This window comes from Cucurbita pepo, chromosome 18 (assembly GCF_057944985.1).
Source record: "Cucurbita pepo subsp. pepo isolate OVF chromosome 18, ASM5794498v1, whole genome shotgun sequence".
Classification (NCBI taxonomy): Eukaryota; Viridiplantae; Streptophyta; class Magnoliopsida; order Cucurbitales; family Cucurbitaceae; genus Cucurbita; species Cucurbita pepo.
In genome coordinates this window covers 7154458-7176418 of record NC_141815.1, presented here as the reverse complement: position 1 = coordinate 7176418, position 21961 = coordinate 7154458, and the positions used below count along the sequence as shown (strand labels likewise).

The 21961-nt window shown below is 38.3% G+C and overlaps 2 protein-coding genes across 3 annotated transcripts; both read left to right on the top strand.

Moving 5' to 3' along the window:
- Positions 1-1839: 1839 nt before the first annotated feature.
- Positions 1840-5803, top strand: LOC111780459 (Cation efflux family protein). The gene is made up of 7 exons (XM_023660881.2): positions 1840-2202; positions 2580-2749; positions 3043-3241; positions 3610-3788; positions 3882-4032; positions 4489-4619; positions 5477-5803. Exons 1-7 carry the CDS (start codon positions 1983-1985, stop codon positions 5648-5650), a joined length of 1224 nt encoding a protein of 407 aa, XP_023516649.1. The 5' UTR covers positions 1840-1982; the 3' UTR covers positions 5651-5803.
- A 1600-nt stretch (positions 5804-7403) lies between these two features.
- Positions 7404-21407, top strand: LOC111780458 (DNA (cytosine-5)-methyltransferase CMT3). Of its 2 annotated transcripts, XM_023660879.2 has the most exons (21): positions 7404-7758; positions 12358-12392; positions 13132-13228; positions 13353-13460; positions 13555-13674; positions 13758-13857; positions 14225-14436; positions 14530-14595; positions 14676-14930; positions 15648-15706; positions 15792-15858; positions 15927-16256; positions 16335-16403; positions 16480-16569; positions 16653-16740; positions 18107-18222; positions 18301-18405; positions 19429-19472; positions 19566-19635; positions 19740-19843; positions 21072-21407. In XM_023660879.2, the coding sequence occupies exons 1-21, from the start codon at positions 7492-7494 to the stop codon at positions 21241-21243; spliced, it is 2574 nt and encodes an 857-aa protein (XP_023516647.2). In that variant the 5' UTR covers positions 7404-7491; the 3' UTR covers positions 21244-21407. The 2 variants fall into 2 exon arrangements, with proteins under 2 accessions (XP_023516647.2, XP_023516648.2); XM_023660880.2 differs by lacking the exons at positions 7404-7758; positions 12358-12392 and having other exon boundaries at positions 13146-13228; positions 13342-13460.
- The last annotated feature ends 554 nt before the right edge of the window (positions 21408-21961 follow it).

The following is a 21961-nucleotide window of genomic DNA, read 5'->3' as shown; positions in this document are numbered from 1 at the left end:
AAAATATCTTTGAATTTTAAAAAATTTAGTTTATATTATTAAAAAAATTTTAAAACTTAAAAAAATACGCTCTTTTAAGAAATTTAAAAAATAACATTAAAAAGTTTAGAGATAATTGATGAGACAGAGATATTTTTTAAATTTTAATTTAATTTATTTCGGTCTATAATTGGTCGGACAGAGTTTGGATATTTATTCATTTATTAAAAATTTTATTTAAAAAATAAAATATTTATTTATCGGAGTAAGTAACGTAAAATATTTTATTTATTAATTTAAGCGTTAATTTAAACTGCATTTTTAATCGTATCATTTTAGTTTATAGTTATATATTTTTAATGGTTTAATTTTTCTGTACTTTTAATAAATTTTTTAATTTAGTTAATTAATAAATCTCAAAGTTAATTTCTATTGAAATTAATTAAATAATAATAATAATTTTAATGCAATAAAATATACGGTAAAAATATATTTTTCTGTATAACCGAGAATCATCAGAGATTTTACCATAACTAATAAGAATCTGTACCCGATCAATAGAGTCGATCTTTATATGTCATAGCGCATCGTGATCATGATCTTCAATGAATAATTGTCGTATTTATCATGATGCTACACGTCATTTATATTTATGTATGAAGTCTCGTAATTGACTTTTCTATATGTATCACATGACAGAACATGCGTTGTATAACACATAAGACAACTCACACATGTTCAACTTTACCTTAAAATCCTCTATTGAGAATCAGTTCATAATAAAATTGCAACTAATTACCAAATTTACCTATAAAGGTTTTTGCTTGGGGTAAGCGATTGGTGCCCAATCGAAAAGAATTTTGAGAACGTGACCGTTGAAAGTTACCCTAAAATGGCTAAGAGGGTTACGTAAGTCATTTTTTACCAACTATCGTTCGTGAAGCTAAATGAGCCTAAATCGAGAATTGATTTGAAACTAAATATAAGAATTTTAATAATTAAGTGTTGGTCCGGGTTATCTACATCGATTGAAAATCAGGGTCGGAATAAATGGTTTCTTACTCAAAAAAATATAGGTAACTTGAACCCAAAACCTACGATATGAGTATCGTTCATCGTGCAAAATCAATAGTGCCAGCATCTGAGCATACAATGACGATGACAACGATGGTTGTATATTAGATGATTAACCGAGAGTGTGGGTGTAAGATAGAGAAAGATTAACTCATCTATGGTTTGTTAGCGATGTTGTGCACGACAACCGACATTGGAGGAGGGGTGGAGTTGTGTGTGCGAGTGCTAGGTTTCACAATCTACGATAAATGTACGACGTAACATTGGGTGGGAGAGATCGAGAGAAAAAAAAGTGCAATGGAGACTCTGAGATCTCACATCGGTTGGGGAGGGGAACGAAACATTCTTTATAAGGGTGTAGAAACCTGTCCCTAGTAGACGCGTTTTAAAAACCTTGAGAGAAAACCCGAAAGAAAAAATTGAAAGATAACAATATCTACTAGCAGTGGGCTTGACCCGTTACAGAGACGACCTAATGAGATGGAGCAAATAAATTAACGAGGCTAACAAGTTCGACTAGTTTAAATCGATCGTAACTCAATATAATTTATAATTTAAGTCGAAAAATAAAAAAAAAATAAATGTTTAACTCAACCATTTAATAGTCGAAATTAAAATAAATAAAATAAATGAATGAATTTAGGTCAAACTTAATAACTAAATATAAACAAATTTCAAACTGGTTGAACTAAAAATATAATTTAGTAATTTACTCTTAATATTATTTTAATTTCTCATTATTTTTAAAATTGGTTTTGTATTTAAACGGCGAATGACACCCAAAATTTCAATTTGCAGTTAAAAAGGCATTTCTCCTTCTCTGTTTACCCGTGCGTTTCTCTGAGATCAGCTGCATTGGATTTGCAGCTTCGTTTCTCGATTGGCCGAGGAGGAAGGCGACTCTTCCTGTGCTGAAGCTCGCCGGAAAAATGGACGGAGAACCGGATTCGAATCCGAAGACGGCGTTGTTGGCAGGGGCGGTGAAGCGCGACGGCAGCGGGAGACGCGGCCGACTCAGTCGGGGATACTCGGTGAACTCGCTCCGTAGCGAGTTCATTTCTAGATTGCCTGAAAAAGTGAAGTCTCATCTTCAGGATGTTGAATCTCCCTATGAAATTGATCTTTCGCAGTCGACTGCCTTTAGCAGAGGTTCTTCTCTCTCTTCCTGATTATCGTTCTCTTATCTCTTCTGTTATTTGCTGTTTCAATTTCTTTCTGGTTGCTGAAAGAATGAAGATTATAAACGAGGAGAATTCTTGTTTTGTTTATGATTATTTGCTCTTTTTTCGCTTGTTCTTTAGTGTACTTCTGAGATGATTACGAAGGCGGAGGCAAAGCTAAACTCTGTTTTATATCCTCTGTTTATTAGAGCGAAATCTGATTTAACCTAAACTGGTTGTGATGTTAAATGTTCATTTCGAATGCACGTTTTTTATTTCATTGAGGTTGTCATCTTCTGAGTAATCGCCATCTTCAATGTTCTAGGGTGGAAGAACAGATACTACTGACGTATTGGTTTGTTATAGGGGAAAAGGACTACTATGAAAGGCAAATTGCTACCTTAAAGTCATTTGAGGAAGTCGATTCATTGGTGACATCTGACTGCATTGACGAGGAAGACAGTGAAGAACGAGCTCAGGAAGAGAGAGCCATGAAGATCTCAAATTATGCGAATATAGTACTTCTTTTATTGAAGGTCGTCTATGTTACCAACCATGAATTTAGTACACTAGATGAAGAATTTCGTAGCCGTTGGCTTATAATGAGCAGCATTAATTATGATATCACCAATTTTCTGCAGACTTAATCCTAAATCAACTATTAACAAGGAAAAGAAAACGAGATAGAAAATGAATTGTTCAAATTGGTATGGCCTCAATGATGAGCATATATAAATCAAGAGCTGATTATGATTGTTTTGTGGTTTATAGGCTCTGTTCTGGTCCCTTATTCCAGACCTTGAATTCACTCTCTAGTGACAGTTTGCAGATTTATGCTACAGTACGGAGTGGATCCATAGCCATTGCTGCGTCAACACTGGATTCCTTACTTGATCTCTTGGCTGGTGGAATACTTTGGTTTACTCACTTGTACATGAAGCGAGTAAATATATATAAATTCCCGATTGGAAAGCTGAGGGTGCAGCCAGTCGGCATTATTGTATTTGCTGCTGTCATGGCTACGTTAGGTATCTCTTGTTCTTTAAATCCAGTGTGAAATTGCATTGCTTTTCTCATTCAGCCATTTGAACCATGATCGGATAGTAGGAATATCTAGTAATTTTATTGTCTATCTACCTCATATTCCTGCTAAAATTGAAGGTTCTTTCTCAATTAGAACAAGTTGAAGTATTGACATCCATAATTGATGGATATTACGACTATGTCTTGTAACTAGCTGAGAGCAAGTATGTGCAATTATCTATTCATTTTGTATCCTGGAATCTTTAACGGTTGAATCATCTTGGTCACGTCAAAATTTAATTCCAAGCACGATTGTATGATTTGGGTTCCTTTAACAATGTGGATAGCTAAACCATTTCAATTTCTTGTTTAGGATTTCAGGTATTGCTTCAAGCTGCAGAACAACTAATTCAAGATAAACCGTCTGAGGGTCTGTCGCCAGAACAATTCATCTGGTTGTGTGCAATTATGATCTCTGCCACAGTAGTAAAACTTGCCCTCTGGTTTTACTGCAAAAGCTCAAGAAATGATATTGTTCGTGCTTATGCGAAGGTTGTTTAGCCTACAATTATTATTATGCAATTGTTTTCAAATAAGTAATTCTTCAATATACATGGCATAAATCCTTCCGATGCTATTTCCCAGGATCATTACTTCGATGTCGTAACAAATGTGGTTGGATTAGTTGCAGCTATTCTTGGTGATAAGATCTTTTGGTGGATAGATCCGATCGGTGCTATTGCTCTAGCCATATATACAATTTTAAATTGGTCTGGAACTGTATGGGAAAATGCAGGTACATATTTTGCTCGCATTTTGTTCCCTTTCTCCTAAAATGAAAATTTCTGAACAACATGCAAATTGAAAGGATGTTTGTTGGATATGCTAGTCAGTCTTCTTTTTGGGAAATCCCATGATTCCTTTTTTCTTTTTCTTCTTTTAACTTTTACTGGGTATAACAAAATTCTAAAACGACTAAGATCCGGTAAGGAGTTTTATAATAATAAGTCTAGCACCCATGGTTCTAAATGAAAATGTTCTTCATCGAGTTGTAGAGCGAAAAGAAGATATGTTGTCACAATAAATGTGATATGATTTAAAGAAGATTTGAAATAACTATATTTTTGTCATATACCTGAAGTAATTGTATGTTTGTAGCATTTGCAGTTTTGAATTGTGAGCCATTCTCTCATTTCATGATACTTGCATTCCTTCCAGCTTACAACTAACACGAGGTTAATTCTTGTTGTAGTTTCACTCGTGGGGAAATCAGCCCCCCCTGAAGTCCTGCAAAAGTTGACTTATCTTGTCACTAGGCATCCTGAGGTCAAACGCGTCGATACAGTTCGTGCCTACACCTTTGGTGTTCTTTATTTCGTAGAGGTCAGCCATACTTTTTCTATCTTGCATTTAGTTTTTTCGTTTATTGTATTAGCACCATAATCACCGCAATGTGATTTGCATATGATAACTTTACACTCTTAGGTACAAGCGCGAAATTGCTGACCTATTTTGAATTTGTAACTAGTGGTTATTTTGACGAGCATATTTCTAAATTCTTAAATTCACGTCTGCATGATTTTAAAACGAAGTCAAGCCCACCGCTAGCAGATATTGTCTTCTTTGAGTTTTCCTTTCGAGCTTCCTCTCAAGATTTTTAGAACACCCTCTACTAAGGGAGGTTTTCACACCCATATAAAGAATGTTTTGTTCTTCTCTCTAGCCAATGTGGGATCTCACAATCCACCCCCCTCAGGATCCAGCGTCCTTGCTGGCACTCGTTCCCTTCTCCAATCGATGTGAGACTCCCCAATCCACCCTTTTTCAGGGCCCAGTGTCCTTGCTGGCACGCCGCCTTGTGTCCACCAACCTTCGGAGCTAAGCCTCCTCACTGGCACATCACCCGATGTCTGGCTCTGATACCATTTGTAACAGCCAAGCCCAACCTAGTAGAGATTGTCCTCTTTTGGCTTTTCCTTTCGGGCTTTTCCTCAAGGTTTTTAAAACGCATCTGCTAGGGCGAGGTTTCCACACCCTTATAAACAATGTTTCGTTCTCCCCCAACCGATGTGAGATCTCACACATTTCCATATTGGCACGTTCTAATAAAAAGGTTGAAACATATCTCTTAACCAACATCTATACTTGGTTGCCGTTTGATGGTTTAAACTTAACAGGAACATTGTTTCAAATACTAATGCAATTAAGAATTTGATATGCTTATACTGACAACCAATCAGGTGGACATTGAACTTCCGGAGGAGCTGCCATTGAAAGAAGCACACGCCATTGGAGAAACATTGCAGATCAAAATCGAAAAGCTTCCAGAAGTTGAAAGGGCATTTGTTCATCTGGACTTTGAATGTGAGCATAAACCAGAGCACTCGATACTCAGAAGGTTACCAAACACTTAGCCCTCATGTTTTATTGATATCTATTCCATACCCATCTTGACTTGTTTTGTTATGTTTCTACGTCTTGTATGTGCCTGCCTTTTCTTTTTGCCCGTTGAAAAAGGCTATATATTTTCAATCAGATCAAATAATCAGTTTCTACTTTCAAGTTTATTCTGGTCTCTTCCTTTTTTTTTCTTTTTTTTTTGGCGTTAAATTATAAAAAGTACTCGAGAACTTCGGGTAAGTTTTCAGGTTATGCTCCTAGAATTTGAAATGTTTCGTTTTTGTTCTTTGAAATTTGTATAAAAAAATACATTTCTAACTTTTAAATTGTTCTAAAATTATGTTTTCTCCTAAAAGGAGTTCTTAGGAATATGCATATTAGAGATCCGGAATAAGATTAAGATTGTTGTCATTTATTTTACCAAAATGTTGATATCAATTTGTACACAAAAGTTGTCTTGTCCATTTATGTGAATGATGTAAATGATGACACATATGCTTTCAATTGTTACACGTTAGTCCTGTAATTTTTCAAGTCTATCCGCACGATTGAAATCGATCACAAAGTTTAGGAGTATTTTATGTAATATAACCGTTTTTTTTTATTATAATAGTAATAACTTCGTAAAAATAAGCACGACTTAATAGTAATTAGTATGCATGACCTCTTTTGAGATTAGTTCAAATTCTCGTACCCTTAGTTATGACCTCTTTTGAGATTAGTTCAAATTCTCATACCCTTAATTATTCTACCGACAAATTAATAATTTTTACCATTGTTATTTGAAATACCATAGACGACTGACTGCTTTATAGATATATAATTTAATCACCGTCTTCTTTTATCTCTATATTTACAAACAATTTATATGAGATTTAAATATATTGAAAATCTTAAATAATTTAAAAATAATTAATAAAATAATTAATAAGAATATTTGTTCTCATAGGACGTGAGATCTCACAGTTTAACTTTTTTTATTTTCAATTTTATAGGGATCTAAAGACCACCAGTGATTCGGCTTTTTAATTGATTTGATTTTTTAAATTGATGTTTGTTTCTACCTAGTTTTATCACTACTTACTCATTGTTAAAGACAAAGAGTAAAATTTTAGAAATTTAAAAATTACATTATTCATTTAAAAATTTGCTTTTTTTTTTTTTTTAAGAAATATTTTAGAAAAAAAAAATATAGTTTTAGTAAACGAAGAAGTGATAGAAGGGTTAACAACTCCGACCTAAACAACCCTATCAACCCAACTCAATCCATACAATTTGAATTAAGCGGAATTCAAATACATTTAGTTAGTTCAAAGTTATTCTAAAATTAGATTGAGATGAATTAAACCAACCTGAATTTATTCATAATTTTATACATTTTTTTTATTAAGAAACAATTATATATACATAGTTTTATTTGATTTATTATTCTTTAACAACTCTTAAAATTAACTTTTACCTATTTAGCATACAATATTTTTTAATATATATATCAAAATATATTACGTTTGAAAATAAATAAATAACTATTTAATAATATTTTTTAAATAATTTTTTAAAATTAAAAGATATTTTTGAAACGTGACTCATGTTTTTTAGTTTAAAAAGTATTATTAAAAAGTTTGGAAGTTGAGATAAAATAGCAATGTTAAAAAGTATTTTTTTTATTAATTTAATAAAAAAATAAAAAAATAAAAAAATAAAAAACTTCCCGCCAACTTCAAAATCATGACCCTTTTCCCGACACTATAAAAGGGTCTTTCCCCCTTTTCCCTCTCTCTCTCTCCCCTCCACTTTTGCGCGTTTTTTCTTCTTTCTCCTTTCCCGCCGTTCGTTCGCTCTCTCCTCTCCCACAATGTCTTCCAAGCGACGCTCCAAATCCGCCGCTCCCATCTCCCCTAAGCCCGACGCCGATGCTTCTTCCCCCAACAAGAAGCTCAAATCCGAGCTCAATGGAGATGGAACTCCCATTTCACATTCCCCCGCCAAGCTGGGTTCTCAGAGCACGAAGGTGAAGGCGGAATTGAGCGGCGACGAGGACTATGATTCGGCTAGGTTCGTGGAGCCCCGCATTCCGGATAGCGAGGCGAGAGAACGGTGGCCTCTGCGGTATCGGGGAAAGGTAGTTGAAATTCATTCCCGAAATATTGCTTTGGGTTTTTTTTTTTGTTCGGTTGTATAGCGAGAAATAGGACATTATTGCACGAGATTTTGGTAATTTTGGTGTATTTGTGTGTTAACCTCTTGATGTGGGTATTCAATGTGTGGAAGAACTTAATTCGAATACTGGAAGTCTTGTATTGCTGCTTGTTGCTGGATTTTTTTTTGGTTGTTGGTTTTCTCGAAGGACTTTAGCTGCAAGAAAATGGGGTTTTCTATTGGATGATGAAAGTCCTCGGCTAATTTAGGGAATGATCGTGGGGTTTATAATCAAGGAATACTCTCTCCATTGGTATGAGGCCTTTTGGGGAAGCTCAAAGCAAAGCCACGAGAGCTTATGCTCAAAGTGGACAATATCATACCATTGTGGAGTGTCGTGTTCGTCTACTGGTTTTTGGGCGGGGTTGAATTGAGGTGACTATTTGTTTTGGAGGACATAGGAAGCTAAAGGGATGTAAAGGCTTCTCTAATGAAGTGGTTAATAATATTCAACCATCATTGGGTAAACAATAATTCAAAAATGTCTAATAGGTCAAACTTGTTAGGATCGCTCAACAACGCACACACTCGATCAAGATGAACACAAAGAATAGAAGAGAGAAAATACAAGAGGAATATTGGCTTAAAAGTTTTATTGATGACCTTAGGTATGTAGAACGAGAGAATACAAAGAATAAATAAAGTAACAGAATACAAAGAATAAAGAAAGTACATCTTGGAAGCACGGCCTAATCGATTATATATAGGGTTTCAATTTATTAAATATAACTTTCCAACTATGAGAAATATCTACCAAATATATTTCTACAAGATTTTTACTGTAAATAGGCATTAGGCTCCATATCCCAACAATCTTCCACGGGTAGACTGATACTGATACAGTCAACTCCAACAATCTCCCACTTGAAAACTGATCTAGTCAACCAAGAATTTCATTCTCAATCTGTACCATACCACTTGAGGCTTTGCACAACCTCAATGTTCGAACATCAACACAAAATGTTTGCAGGATTCCTTGCACCCTCTATCTTCTCTGAACACATCTCCATCTTCTACTAACCTCCGAGTGAAATGGCATCACTTTCTGTGTTTTGTCTTTGAATGATAGACCGAGTTCCTCGCCAACTGCATGGCACTTTAACTATGTACCTGAAGGATCTTCTTGCTGCTTCTTGCCCAATTCTTCTAGATAGTCTGTCATCCATATTATCTCCTTTCCAGCTTCAGCTATTGCCATGTATTTAGCCTCAGTAGATGAAAGTGCAACACATTTATGAAGCCTAGACATCCCATCATCCATGGCTTGCTCCCACTTGGTTGTATTCTCCAACTGTAGGGCCTCATCAAAGGGCTCTCGTTCCCCTTCATCAGTCACCAACCGATAGTGTAAAGAAGGTACATACCTATCTGGTACTCTGATAGCTTTGGATGATCTTTTCAACACCTGCTCAGGTGTCACTTGCTCCGCTTTTGGTTCCTCAGCAACAGTCTCAGAGTTTCTTGAGTATCCGCTACAACATCACTAGGTGAATCTTTCAGCAACTCAACCTCAACTCCAACTTGCTTCACCTCTGGTTCCTTAGCAACAATCTTAGGAGTTTCTTGAGTATCCACTACAACATCACTAGGTGAATCTTTCAGCAACTCAATCTCAACTCCCACTTGCTTTGTTGTCCCGGTACTTTTCTTCAATTCTCTAACGGTCTTTGTGAAGCCAATTCGTTTCTGTTTGCTCATAACGCAGTTCTCACAAGGACTCATATCACCAGATTTCAAACCTTCCAAAACTCCTTCCGCAGCCGGCATCTTCATTTCTTTAACGCTCATATGTCCAAGTCTATTGTGTCATATACTTGAATTTGAAGCACTCTCAACAACAACAGCTATGTTCATACACCCTGTAGTGGTGTATAAAGTTCCAAATCTTGTGCCATGTGCTACCACCATAGCACCCTTCACAATCTTCCACGAATTCTTCCCAAACTCTGTTGCATAACCTGGGCTATCCAATTGACCAATAGAGATCAAGTTCTTCTTGAGACTAGGAATATGTCTGACATCCTTTAATGTCCACTGATTTCCTGCCGGAGTTTTTATGCAGACATCCCTTTTCTTTCAATCTTCAAATCTTTGTTGTCGGCAAGATACACCTTCTCGAAATTTTCCGACTTAAAATTTCTAAGCAACTCTTTATTTGGAGACGAATGAAAAGATGCACCTGAATCCAAAATCCAAGATTCAATCGGACTGTCCACGCTGAGGATTAGAGCATCCTCAATGTCTTCTGCTGAATATATAGAATCATCGTCATCCTCTGATTTGTGATTCTGCTTCCTCTTTGTACAATTTGCCCGGAAGTGACTTTTTTCTCCACAACTCCAACACTTTACGTTTGGTTTGTTTGGAGATTTTCCGGTTCCTTGATTTTGATCGCCCATTGTTTGGGCCCTTTGATTTACTTCTTCTCCTTCGATCAACATTGAGAGCATTGCCTGATGAATCTCCGATTTTCCGTTTGCGACTACTTTCGCTAAGAACTACATCTCGAATTTCATCGAAGTTCAGTTTATCAGATCCTCGTGAACTGCTAATCGAGGAAACAACATATCCCACGATCCGGGTAAAGATGATATCAAAATCAATGGCTTAATTTCATCTTCGAAATTAATATCCACCGAACTCAGTTGACTTGTAATCATATTGAATTCGTTTATATGACCAGTAATAGATCCACCTTCAGACATTTGTAGATTAACAGCCTCCGCATCAAATACACCTTGTTCATTGCTGATGGTTTCTCATACATATTCGATAGCGCCTTCAACAAACCTGACGTTGTCTTCTCCTTGATAATATTGAACGCCACGTTTTTGGACAGCGTCAACCAGATCAACCCTAAAGCCTGACGATCCTTGAGCTTCCACTGCTCCGTGGTCATAGTATCCGGCTTCACCCCCAACAGGGGTTCGTGAGACCTTTCTGGTACAGACAATCTTCAATCTGCATCTTCCAGAAACTAAAATCGGATCCATTAAACTTTTCGATTCCAATCTTTGAAATTTCAATCTTCACAGATCGTGGTGAATTTCGCCTCGCTCTTATACCAGTTGTTAGGATCGCTCAACAACGCACACACTCGATCAAGATGAACACAAAGAACAGGAGAGAGAAAATACGAGGAATATGGACTAAAGGTTTTATTGATGATTTCAGGTATATACAACAAGAGAGAATGGAGAGAGTGAAGAAAGTACATCTTGGAAGGATGACCTAATCGAGTATATATAGGGTTTCAATTTACTAAATATAACTTTCAAAGATTTAACCACCTATGAGATATAATCCACCAAATATATATCTATCAAATCTTTACCAAACATCTACCATATATATCTTTATCAAATCTTTACGAAATATCTACCAAATATATTTATACAAGATCTTTACCGTAAATAATAGGCATCAGGCTCCATATCCCAACAAAACTTTCAACTTTGTGTTTAATAATATTCTCCAACTTATTTGACATCTTTACTTTTCTCTTAATGCTGCTGCTGCTATTGTTGCAGTTTGCTTCTTCGTTTTATATATATCTTGGCCACCACTTGTGTGTAGTTTAACTATTCTCATGGTCATGGGACAACAATATGATCTTATTGTTGGGGATTATTGAGAGGAGTAGTCCCGCATTGGCTAATTAAGAGGAAGATCATGGGTTTATTAAGTAAGAAACACTATCTCCATTGGTACGGGGCTTTTTGGGGAAACAAAAAACAAAGCCATGAGAGCTTATACTCAAAGTGGACAATACCATACCATTGTGGAGGGTCGTGGTTCATAGCACGGTGTCAGAGCCATGTCCTTGACTTAGCCATGTCATAGAATCCTCAAGTGTTAAACAAAGAAGCTGTGAGTCTCAAAAGTGTACTCAAAGGTGATTCAAGTGTTGATCAAAGGGTATACTTTGTTCGAGGGCTCCAGAGAAGGAGTCGAGCCTCGATTAAGGGGAGGTTGTTCGAAAGCTCCACAAGAGGCCAAAAGGGAGGCTATGTGATGTACTTTGTTCAAGGGGAGGATTGTTGAGGATTATTGAGAGGAGTAGTCCCACGTTGGCTAATTAAGAGGAAGATCATGAGTTTATAAGTAAAGAACACTATCTCCATTGATACGGGACCTTTTGGAAAAACCAAAAGCAAAGCCATGAGAGTTTATACTCAAAGTGGACAATATCATACCATTGTGGAGTGCCGTAGTTCCTAGCACCTATTGCATTTGTTTGCTAAGGTCTCTTAATGTTATTTTTAGTTCAAGCCTTGTTATATTAGAAAAAATACAAGTAATGTAAGTTTATATATAAACATGCATGTTGATACAACGATACTGAAATGTTTCTTGTGCCATTGATCTCCAAGCTCACCAGGCAATTACTGCTTAGGCTCTTTAGTATATCAATCTTTACTTGACGTTTTGCACCATACATTACTATGCTTGTATAAGTACGACACACTAAGATTTGGTTCTAGCTTGACTCACATCTACTTATTTTCTTTTATTTGTTCAGAAGAAGCAGCAGGTAGTTGGGGAGAAAAATTCAAGGTAACATCTCTAGTTCATGAACTATCCAACTCTTGCTAATAACTATATGCTTGTAGAATACATACCCACATGCAAGATTTATTGTGATGTCCCACATTGGTTGGGAAAGAGAACAAACCACCATTTATAAGGGTGTGGAAACCTTCCCCTAGCAGACACGTTTTAAAGCCTTGAGGGGAAGCCCGAAAGGGAAATCCCAAAGAGGACAATATCTGCTAGCGGTGGATTTGGGCCGTTACAAATGGTATCAGAGCCAAACACCAGACGATGTGCCAGTCTTCTCGCTGTTCCCCGCAGGGGGTAGACACGAGGCGGTGTGCTAGTAAGTACGTTGGGCCCTAAAGGGGGGTGGATTTGGGGGTGGTCCCACATCGATTGGAGGAAGGAAAGAGTGCCAGCGAGGACGTTGGGCCCTGAAGGGGGGTGGATTGTGATGTCCCACATTGGTTGGGGAGGAGAACAAACCACCATTTATAAGGGTGTGGAAACCTTCCCCTAGCAGACGCCTTTTAAAGTGAAAGGGAAAGCTCAAAGAGGACAATATCTACTAGCGGTGGATCTGGGCCGTTACATTTATTTATCTTGGTTCTAATCATTTTTATTGTAACTCAAAATTAGCTTTATGAAAAGAAATGATGTAGTACAAGAGTACTGCAGACTTTTATTGAAGAGAGCGGATTTCTTTCAATATTAATGGTTTTCTTTTTCTTGGTGCCTTTTTGTTTCTGTTATCTTATAGGGATGACGCTGAGGAGGTAATTCAGGCTCACCGTCATTACTCACAGGCTGAAGTTGACAATACCATTTACAATCTCTTTGATGATGCCCATGTTAAGGTGCGATTTACATAGTCAAGTTTAAAGTTTTAATTTCTTTTAAAATTCTGTAGGATACTGTTTTCCTTGTTTAAATTCTTGGCGTAGATTCTTATATTAATTGTACATGGAAGGTTGTGTTTAGGCTGAAGATGGGGAGGAAGATTATATATGCAGAATTGTTGAAATGTTCGAGGCTGTCGACGGGCAACTATATTTCACTGCTCAATGGTATTATAGAGCTAAAGATACTGTAAGATGAACATAATGCATTTCCATTATGTTTTACTCAAACTGTTCTTGGCCTGGTAATCAATTGACATTAGATTTTGTTTGTTGCATTTTAGGTTGTGAAAGATCATGCTCATCTCATCAATGACAAGCGTGTATTCTTTTCAGAAGTTCGGGATGATAATCCATTGGATTGTCTTGTTAAGAAGCTAAATATAGCTAGAATTCCTCTAAGTGTATAATTTTTACATTTGTACATCTGTTTGAGGGTTTTCTTACTAGGATGATGCTAATTTTGTTTGCTTGTTTTTTGTTTCAGATGGCCATGGATAAGAAGAAAACCCGTCTTCCAGCTTGTGACTTCTACTGTGACATGTTATACTTGTTGCCATATTCCTCATTCGTTAAACTGCCTGAAAGTAAGTTTGTAAAAGAATTAATTTCTTGGAAATGTCTCTGTTAGAAATGGCTCACGATCGAAATATGTCGAAACAAATAACTACAGCAAGAACAACCTGAGGGGAGAGAGCTTTTGAATAGAGGAACCTTAACCACCTATGCTTTTCAATTATCTTTGTTGTTGTGAAAATAACATGTATTTTTAGTGGACAAAGTGTAACTAGTTTCCTAAACTTTCTCCTCAAGTTAAGCAACAATTTTCCGAAACCTATTCAAGCCAATAACTTCTGAACAATTATCCTCTAGGTTAATAACTTCTTTTGAAGTCAAGCTTACGAACTCACATCCTCCACAATCTATAGTTCTCACATGTATCTTAACTGGTAGGTGAGAAAAGGGTTGGCAGTGAGACGTCGTCGACAATTTCCTCCGAGGGTGATACCAATGGACCATGTGAAGTGACCTCAATTGGGGATGTCACTCAAGCACAGCAGTGTTGTAAGCCTGATGTTGCACTTCTTGATTTATATTCAGGATGTGGTGCCATGTCAACTGGATTATGTTTAGGCGGCAATTTGTCTGGGGTGAACCTAGTCACAGTATGTTGCTTCACATATTTTAAACAACTGATCACATGAAATTTATTTCATAGCTTCATTTTTTCCCTCTCTGTTTCTTTTTTTGTTTAACAGAAATGGGCAGTTGATTTAAATCAATATGCTTGTGAAAGTCTAAAGTTCAATCACCCAGAGACAGAGGTAAACTTTATATGATTGAATTCAACTTGATATTCAACCATAATAGACCTTGTGCTTTCTTAGCTTGTTCTATATTGCAGGTTAGAAATGAAATGGCAGAAGATTTTTTATCGTTGTTAAAAGAGTGGGAAGTGCTTTGCAAATATTTTTCTTTGATAAAAAGTGAAGGGCCACAACAAAAGTACGTAGATCTTTTTGCTAATGAAGAGGAAGAGGAAGATGAAGGGGAAGATGAAAAGACTGAAGATGATAAAGAGGTGTTTGAAGTAGAAAAAATACTTGCAATATGTTACGGTGATCCTAATGGAACTAAAAAGCGTGGATTGTTTCTTAAGGTATTTGAATGCTTGAATCTTAATTAACAGTTTGCTAAATCAGTTATGTGGATATGACTGTGAACCAATATTTGATATTTTTCATCGTAATAATAGTAATGTTGTAAGATCCCACGTTGGTTGGGAGGAGAACGGAACACCCTTTTTAAGGGTGTGGAAACCTTTCTTAGGAGACACGTTTTAAAAACCTTGAGGGTAAACCCGAAAAGGAAAAACTCAAAGAGGACAATATCTGCTAGTGGTGGACGTGGGGCGTTACAAATGGTATTAAAGCCAGACATCGGGCGATGTGCCAGCGAGGAGGTTGAGTCCCAAAGGGGGTGGACACGAGGCAATGTGCCAGCGAGGAGGCTGAGCCTCGAAATGGGTGGACACGAAGCGGTGTGCCAGCAAGGAGGCTGGGCCCCAAAGGGGGTGGATTGCGGGGGTCCCCATCAATTGGAGAATGGAACGAGTGTCAACGAGGACGTTGGACCTCGAAGGGGGTGGATTGTAAGATCCCATATTGGTTGGAGGAGAACGAAACACCCTTTATAAGGGTGTGGAAACCTCTCCCTAGGAGATACGTTTTAAAAATGTTGAGGGTAAGCCCAAAGAGGACAATATCTACTAGCGGTGGGCTTGAGGCGTTACAAATGTTCTTAGCTATATTCTTTAACTTAGTTGATATGGGTTGTTTAATCCCTTAGTCCATAAGTTATTTTTATTTAAATGTAGGTTTCCTGGAAGGGTTATGGCTCTGATGAAGACACATGGGAGCCAATTGAGGGATTGAGGTACATATTCTAGTGAAGTTGTCTTGCCTGATATCGTTGTTGTTCAAGCATTTGACTGAGTTAAACTTTACGTTCTATTTAACAGCAACTGCAAGGAAAAGTTGAAAGATTTTGTGACAAATGGTTACAAATCAAAGAGCTTACCTTTGCCTGTAAGTTTAATTATTCTACTTACTTTTTTTCTTCAATATTATTCTTATTAGAACTTTTGGGTTGGTAGGGTGATGTGGATGTTATCTGCGGAGGGCCTCCTTGCCAGGGTATTAGTGGTTTCAATCGCTTCAGGAACATAGAAAATCCACTGGAAGATGAGAAAAACAAACAGCTTGTTGTCTTCATGGACTTAGTGGAGTATCTTAGGCCTAAATATGTTTTGATGGAGAATGTAGTAGATATTGTAAGGTTTGCCAATGGATATCTGGGACGGTATGCGCTTGGTCGTTTAATATCAATGAATTATCAAGTTCGTATGGGAATGATAGCAGCAGGTGCATATGGACTTCCACAGTTTCGTAGGCGAATGTTTATGTGGGGTGCTCAACCAACAGAGGTTGGCTCATAACTACATTGGTTTTGGTACTAGGGACCTTGTGAAACTTGTAATAACATTCATTTCCCCTGTTTTCAGAAGCTTCCACAGTATCCTCTTCCAACTCATGATGTTGTAGTGAGGGGTGGAGTTCCTACTGAATTTGAGGTATGGAATTGTTATTGAGGCATTGTGGTTTGGTTTGTTGTTTGATTTGATGAGAATATATGATTATAATGCACAGATGAATGCTGTTGCTTTTGATGATGGACATAGTGGCGTTGAGTTGGAAAAAAAGCTTCTTTTGGAAGATGCAATTTCTGATCTTCCTGCTGTATGTTCTTACCTTTCTTAACAGTTTGGTTTGTTTGCAGTGATTAATTTTGTTCTTAGTTTTGTTTGCATAATTATGTGCAGGTTGGAAATGATGAGCGTCGAGATGAAATGCCTTATGATAAACCTCCCATGACTGAGTTTCAGCGTTTAATTAGATTGCCTAGGGAAGGTTAGCTACTTTGTTTCCTTCCTTTAAGTATGTATTGATATGTGTTAGATTATTGAATGCAAAGTACAATGCTCTTGTGCAACATTTGCTTTTTGATAGCGGTGTCCACAATTTGGTTTGGTAAGATTTTTTCTGAAATCAACGAGTGAACCAAACCATGTAACAGTCCAAGTCCACCGCTAGTAAATATTGTACTCTCTGGGTTTTCTCTCAAGGATTTTAAAACGTGTCTGTTAGGGAGAGGTTTCACACCCTTATAAAGAATGTTTCGTTCTCCTCCCCAACCGATGTGAGATCTCACAATCCACCCCCTTTCGGGGCCCAACGTTCTCGCAGGCACTCGTTGTGATGTCCCACATTGGTTGGGGAGGAGAACAAACCACCATTTATAAGGGTGTGGAAACCTTCCTCTAGCAGACGCGTTTTAAAGCCTGGAGGGGAAGCCCGAAAGGGAAAGCCCAAAGAGGATAATATCGGCTAGCGGTGGATCTGGATCGTTACAAATGGTATCAGAGCCAGACACCGGACGATGTGCCAGCCTTCTCGCTGTTCCCCGAAGGGGGGTTGACACGAGGCACTACGCTGGGCCCCAAAGGGGGGTGGATTTGGGGACGGTCCCACATCGATTGGAGGAAGGAAAGAGTGCCAGGAGGACGCTGGGGGTGGATTTGGGGGTGGATTGTGATGTCCCACATTGGTTGGGGAGGAGAACAAACCACCATTTATAAGGGTGTGGAAACCTTCCCCTAGCAGACGCGTTTTAAAGCCTTGAGGGGAAGCCCGAAAGGAAAAGCCCAAAGAGGACAATATCTGCTAGCGGTGGATCTGGGTCGTTACACTCGTTCCCCTCTCTAATCGATGAGAGACTCCCAATCCACCCCCTTCGGAGCCCAGCTTCCTCGTGCCAGATATTATCATCTTTGGGCTTTCCTTTTCGGGCTTCCTCTTAAGGTTTTTAAAACACGTTTGCTAGGAAGAGGTTTCCACACCCTTTTAAAGAATGCTCCGTTCTCCTCCTCAACCGATATGGGATCTCACAATCCACCCTCCTTCGGGGCCCAGAGCCCTCGTTAGCACTCGTTCCCTTCTCCAATTGATGTGGGACCCTCCAATCCACCCCCTTCGGGGCCCAGCGTCCTTGCTGGCACACTGCCTTGTGTCCACCCCCGTCGTGGCTCAGCTTCCTCGCTGGCACATTGCTCGGTGTCTGGCTCTGATACCATTTCATCCAAAGTAAAATAGAGCTAACGAACGTTGTCCTTGGTTATAATCTTGAATATGATTTAGTCTAAGGGTTTTCTTCTATTTTCTTTATTTGAATATGGTCTTGCCAATTGTAATATCTTTGGTGGATTATCATTTACAGAAAGGTTTGATTGTTCTACAAAGTCTAAGCCAGCAATGCACGAATTATATGATCATCGGCCACTTGAACTAAATACAGATGACTATCAACGTGTTTGTCAGATCCCAAAGAGAAAGGTTTTCTAAAATATTAATGCCTTTGAGATGCTTTTTTAACTTCTAATATTCGTTCACTAACCTGTACTTTTTTCATAGGGGGCAAACTTCAGAGATTTACCCGGCGTTCGTGTTCGCCCTGATAATAAAGTTGAATGGGATCCTGATATTCAGAGAGTGTATTTGAAATCAGGAAAGCCTTTGGTAAGATTTTGTATCTTACACGTGTTTAACTTTAATATAAAACAACATATACAAGTTGTGTGTGAGATCCCATGTCGGTTGGGGAGGAGAACGAAACATTCTTCTTTTTTAGGGTGTGGAAACCTCTTCCTAGCTTACGTGTTTTAAAAACCTTGAGGGAAAGCCCAAATAGGACAATATCTACTAGTGGTGGGCTTGGGCTCTTACAAATGGTATTAGAGCCAAACACTAGGCGATGTGCCAGCGAGGAGGCTAAGCCTCAAGGAGGTGTGTCAGCAAGGACGTTGAGCCCTGAAGGGGGGTGAATTGGAGGGTCCCACATCGATTGGAGAAGGGAATGAGTGTTAGCGAGGACGCTGGATTTTGATGGGGACGGATTGTGAGATCCCACATCGGTTGGAGAAGAGAATGAATAATTCTTTATAAGGGGGTGGAAACCTCTCCCTAGTAGACGTGTTTTAAAAACCTTGGGAGGAAACTCGGAAAGGAAAATCCAAAGAGGACAATATCTACTGGTGGTGGGCTTGGGCTCTTACAAATGGAATCAGAGCCAAATACTAGGCGATGTGCCAGCGAGGAGACTAAGCCTCGAGGAGGTGTGTCAGCAAGGACGCTGAGCCCTGAAGGGGGTGAATTGGGGGGACCCACATCGATTGGAGAAGGGAACGAGTGTTAGCGAGGATGCCGGATTCTGATGGGGGGCGGATTGTGAGAGCCCTGAAGGGGGTGAATTGGGGGGACCCACATCGATTGGAGAAGGGAACGAGTGTTAGCGAGGATGCCGGATTCTGATGGGGGGCGGATTGTGAGATCCCACATCGGTTGGAGAGGAGAACGAATCATTCTTTATAAGAGTGTGGAAACCCTCCCTAGTAGACATGTTTTAAGAACCTTGAGAGGAAACTCGAAAGGGAAAATCTAAAGAGGACAATATCTGCTAGCGGTAGGCTTGGACTATTATGTGTATTATTTTGTTTCTTTCCATTTCTAGTCCTATGTTATCTTAGGTCATTGCAAACGCAGGTTCCTGATTATGCCATGACTTTTGTAAAGGGATCATCACCAAAGTAAGCAATGGCGTTTTATTAATCATCTCATAGTTATTCATTTCAATGTCATAACCCTTCACTTATATTTCCCATTTTTATGAAACGATGAAGGCCATTTGGGCGGTTATGGTGGGACGAGACAGTGCCTACAGTTGTTACTCGGGCAGAGCCTCACAACCAGGTTAACTCTACGTTTCTTCTCTTTTATTGCTTTTGCTTGGGAGAAATGATTTGAAATCAAGTGTTAACCAGCCTTCAATCAACTCATTTCCTTGACGTCCATAGGCAATTTTGCATCCAGAGCAAGAAAGAGTATTGACAATTCGTGAAAATGCAAGACTTCAAGGCTTTCCAGATTATTACAAGCTCTTTGGGCCTGTAAAAGAAAGGTATGGTTTAGAAACTTTGCTGTATGTATTGTTTTAAGCCTACAAGGTTTTAATAGGCGTCTGCTAGAGGTTTCCATACCCTTATAAAGAATGTTTCGTTCTCCTCCCTAACTAATGTGGAATCTCACAATCCACCTCTCTTCGGTGTCCGGCGTCTTCACTGGCACTCATTCCCTTCTCCAATCAATGTGGGACTCCCAATGTACCTCCTTCGGGGCCCAGCGTCCTTGGTGGCATATCGCCTTGTGTCCACCCCTCTTTAGAGCTTAGCCTCCTTGCTGGCACATCGTCCGGTGTCTAGCTCTGATACTATTTGTAATGGCCCAAGCCCATCGTTAGCAAGTATCGTCTTCTTTGGACTTTCTCTTATGGGCTTCCCCTCAAGGTTTTAAAACGTGTCTGCTAGAAGTTTCCATACCCTTACAAAGAATGCTAGAAGTCTTCTTTGGACTTTCTCTTATGGGCTTCCCCTCAAGGTTTTAAAACGTGTCTGCTAGAAGTTTCCATACCCTTATAAAGAATGCTAGAAGTTTCCATACCCTTATAAAGAATGCTTCGTTCTCCTCCCCTACCAACGTAGGTTCTCACATTTGCATTCAAAGAATTCACTCTGCTAGAAGTTTTCGTTCTCCTCCCCAACCAACGTAAGTTCGAATTCACTCTGCTAGAAGTTTTCGTTCTCCCCCCCAACCAACGTAAGTTCTCACATTTGCATTCAAAGAATTCACTCTGCTAGAAGTTTCCATACCCTTATAAAGAATGTTTCGTTCTCGACTCCAACCAATGTAGGTTCTCATATTTGCATTCAAAGAATTGACTCAATTCCACCTGTAATGGACCATTACACCGCTATCCGATATTGTCCTCTTTGGGCTTTTCCTTTCGGGCTTCCCCTCAAGGCTTTAAAACACGTCTACTAGGGGAAGGTTTCCATACTCTTATAAATGGTGGTTTGTTCTCCTCCCCAACCAATGTGGGACATCACACCACCGTTTGCAACCTTATATGTATCGCTTAACCAATTCGAGTAAAGTGATTGTTCCTTCCTTAAGAAATTTGGTTGAACTGATTGCAATAACGTTCTTGCTTTGTATTCCTTGAACATATTCATTCTTTTGTTCTAGCCAGTGGAATCCCCAAAAGATATATATCCTATTTTGTATTGAAGATTAGTGATCAAAGTACCTATTCCAAGACATCAAACATATAAATGCTGGTGATGTAACAGGTACATTCAAGTAGGAAATGCAGTAGCAGTCCCGGTTGCTCGAGCGTTAGGATATTCGTTAGGCATGGCGTTTCAAGGTCTTGCTGCAGATGAGCCTGTATTTAGTCTACCCAAAAAGCTCCCCAACATTGTCAAACAACAGTCTTTTGCATCCTCCGAGGAAGTTGCTTGAAGAGGTAATTCTATATATAAAAGTATGTTGTATGTTGTGTTTTAGCTTATTGGATTATTCACCTTGTCTCATTAATGTATTGTGGAAATGTGCAATTAAGATATAACCTTCATATTTATATCATAATCAATTCCATGGCAGTGATATTTGCTGCACTAATCTATCATATTCAGTGCATATCTTGTTGTATCTTTGAATGAGGTGTCTGGAATGAATTGGGCTTTTTGATTTTAATAATATATGTTCATTCATCTCATTAAATCTTCACACAAATTTTTTATTTTTGTAATAGGAATTAAATTGTTACAAAGTTTGAATGTGTGGAGTAAATTATTACCTATTAAAGTTTATGGACTAAATTGTTAAATGATCAATTTGGAGATCATTTCGATTCCATTAGTAACAAGGATTTGGAATATCACACATTTCTCGATCAAAGAGATTCAACAATTAAAAGAAAGATTTATTCTTTAGGATCCTTCATTTCTTTAAACAGAACGAATAGAGATAGAATTAGATCGATTTCTTAAATATTTTTTTTGGATATTGCCCAATGTCTTGACTATTCACTGAATGTGAAAAGTAGATGAATAACGAAATCGAAGAATTTTTCGAGAATCCTAGAGAAAATTTGGAGGGGAGAAAATAGTAAATCTCGATTTGGATAAGATAGAATGACCAATTTGGGCCCACAGACCATTCTTCAAATGTTCAATTT